The sequence below is a fragment of the Pygoscelis adeliae genome, unplaced genomic scaffold (genome assembly GCF_000699105.1).
Source record: "Pygoscelis adeliae isolate BGI_AS28 unplaced genomic scaffold, ASM69910v1 Scaffold72, whole genome shotgun sequence".
Taxonomy (NCBI): Eukaryota; Metazoa; Chordata; class Aves; order Sphenisciformes; family Spheniscidae; genus Pygoscelis; species Pygoscelis adeliae.
Window position 1 is genome coordinate 1,079,047 of NW_008824286.1, and position 2,678 is coordinate 1,081,724.

General features: G+C 46.9%; 1 protein-coding gene across 1 annotated transcript in view; it reads left to right on the top strand.

The window, feature by feature from the left end:
• The window catches only part of PXMP4 (peroxisomal membrane protein 4, 24kDa), a 9,848-nt gene that overhangs the window by 2,626 nt on the left and 4,544 nt on the right, over positions 1-2,678 (top strand). Inside the window, exons 2-4 of the mRNA XM_009318685.1 lie at positions 268-330; positions 958-1,156; positions 2,139-2,678. The exon at positions 2,139-2,678 is cut by the window's right edge and continues 4,544 nt beyond it. Coding sequence (XP_009316960.1) covers positions 268-330; positions 958-1,156; positions 2,139-2,402 — 526 coding nt within the window. The 3' untranslated portion in view covers positions 2,403-2,678. The remainder of the gene's footprint in view (positions 1-267; positions 331-957; positions 1,157-2,138) is intronic.

The window sequence follows — 2,678 nt, forward strand, 5'->3', positions numbered from 1 at the left end:
AGAGGTTCAGGAGGGGCGTTTCCGTCTCCCTCACCGATCAGCGGGGTTTTAACCGCCTTTGGGGTCCCCTTTGGGCCCGGCTTATTGGGGCGCGCGTTCTCAGCCTGTGGCCTGGGTTCCTCCTGGTTTGGTGTCCTGCTGCTACTGGGCTGACTTAAAAGTAAGATGTAGTTGCTCAAGTAGCATCTTTTGGCTGTCAGTAGAATAGGAATACAGTCATTTGATAACGTAATACAAGGAGTCTGAAATATCTATTCACTTTTGCAGTTATGGAGCAAAAATTCGTGCCCCACATGCCCTGGTGATGACTTTCCTGTTCAAGAGTGGAAGGTACGAACCCTAGTTCTGTATTTCTGTGTTACTGCTTAGAATGCTTTCATTCAAGCATTCAATCGTTCGCGTTTCCAGAGGGCTTAAAAAGCAGAAAGACCCGGGAGCCGTGGTCAGAGCCCCTTGTTCTGATAGCTACCAGGACAGCTGGTACGCACGCACATACACAAATACACATCCTCACGGGGGTCAGCCACTTGTGCAATGGTTGATGAGAACCAGTGGGCAGAGGAGAAATGAGCAGATGCAAGCAGCAGCACTCCGCTCTCCATTCATTCCATAAGGGAAGCCAAGCTCCAGCACTGCGTGTTGTGGCTTTCCCCGCTTATGCCAGAGGTTTGCACTTAGGCAAAAAAAAAAAAAAACCAATGAAGAAAAAAAAAAGGCTTCTTGACTATTCATGGAATTAGACAAAAGCGCAGTCCACAGTCTAAGTAGAGCTGTTGAAGGTATTCTGATGAGTGAGCCAGAGGTGAAGGGGTTTGTCCTCCCTCACAAAGTAGATGTTCTGTGGGGTGCCCGAGCTGTTGGTCTAGACGGACAGGCCAGAGAGGCATAGTGTCCAGGCTGAGTGACTGCAGTGCTACTGCCTTTTTGCTCTTCTAATTGTCTGTTTCTTTTCTTCAGTTTAAGAGAGAAATTGAAATCGATTGCTCAGGCTACGTACACTCATTCCCGGAACTTGGCGTATTTTGTGTTCACCTACAAGGGGCTGATGGCGTTGCAGTCCCGACTACAGGGGAAAAAAATTCCATTTCATTCTTTCTTTGCAGCCTGCATTGGAGGTTGGCTAGTGTTCGGTGAGAACAATCCCATCAACAGCCAGGTAAATGCGTTTGTTGAAAGTTTCCTTGACAAAAAACCCAACAGATGGATGATCGTGTGCCAGGAAGTGGTTAGTATAGCCTGGCATGTCTCTGGTCGTTCTTACCGTGTAGCGTTATTCTTTTATCGTATTTCTCTTTGCACAAGTTCTGGTTTTGGCTGCGCTGCGCTCAAATCCTCGCGGTGGTTGCGTGCCTCCGGGAACGGTGTGTGCAGTTTGAGAGCTGAAAGACCAGGTTTACCTCCAGAGCTGCACTTGTATACCTAGGAAGGCAGGCAGGCAGTCGCGCAATCCAAAGCCATTGGGTTACCCCATCTGTCATCTGAGCTGCGGTAACAGGCTGCCTGCGCTCCTAGTCTCCCCGCTTGCAGGGCTAAACCCTGTAGCTTGAACGTTGTGAGTGTAGAGCACAGTCAGTTACTGAGCTACACTTAACTAAAGTGGTTAAACTGACAAAAGCTGCTCAGGGGAAGTTTGGTTGTTAATACTCAGCCACGGATTAATCAGTCAGTAAAACGCGCAGATGCAGATTAATCAAAAGTGTTTTACTTATGCAGTCACCTGCAAGAGCATACCTTCAGCCTGGTTTTAGGAGGTGTCCGGTCTACCGAGTTTGTATCTGCTTGGCAGGTTGGCAGGGCTGCTCCGTGACTATTCTGTCAGCAAGCAGCATCTGAGGTAGCATTAACTGAGCAAAGATAAAAGTTGTGCAACTGCAAAGATATGTTGCATCAAGTGTAACTTGTTGATTACTAAATTAGAGCGCCAGCAGAGGAGTAGGACTTTGAGGACATAGGGGAGACACAAACATCTGCAGTTATAAGGACTGCTTGATACATGAACCTACCGCCTGTTTGCTTCCTCTTTGGGTAAATTGTTTCCACTCCTCTTGCCTGGCTTATGGCTTCTAAGTCACTTAACCTGGCTAGTATATCTGGTCAGGTTATTTACCTAATGTTCTTTGGGTTTTCTCTTCATGCAGATCATTATGTACCTGCTGTCTCGTGTCCTGTTCGGCTTGTCTCGGCTGGCGGTGGAAAAGGGCTATGTCCCACAGCCAAAGCAGGATCCCTTTCCACTTGTCGCTGCTCTGATATGGGGGACAGTTCTCTGGCTCTTTGAATACCACCGGCAAACTCTGCAGCCTTCTCTGCAGTCCTCCATGACCTACCTGTATGATGATAGTAATGTATGGCATGACATTTCTGACTTTCTGGTTTATAACAAAAGGACAGACAGCAAGTAGGTGGTTCATTGTAAAACACCTTTAAATGGGACGGTGCCTTCCAGCAGCTAAGGGAAAAGGTTATTCTGTTGCTCTTGACTGGTGATTTTTTTAAATTACCATCTGTCAAGCACAGTTGCTTCTTGTGTCCTGGCCAAAATGTTCCGATTAGTCTTCTCTTGGCTCTGTTTAGAGCAAGAAAATACCACACAGAAACTTGTTGCAGTCCTCAGTGAGAGTAAAATGCCTTGGGAATCTTGAGTTAAAACCAGTCTTTTTTAGAAGAGGCCTTAATTT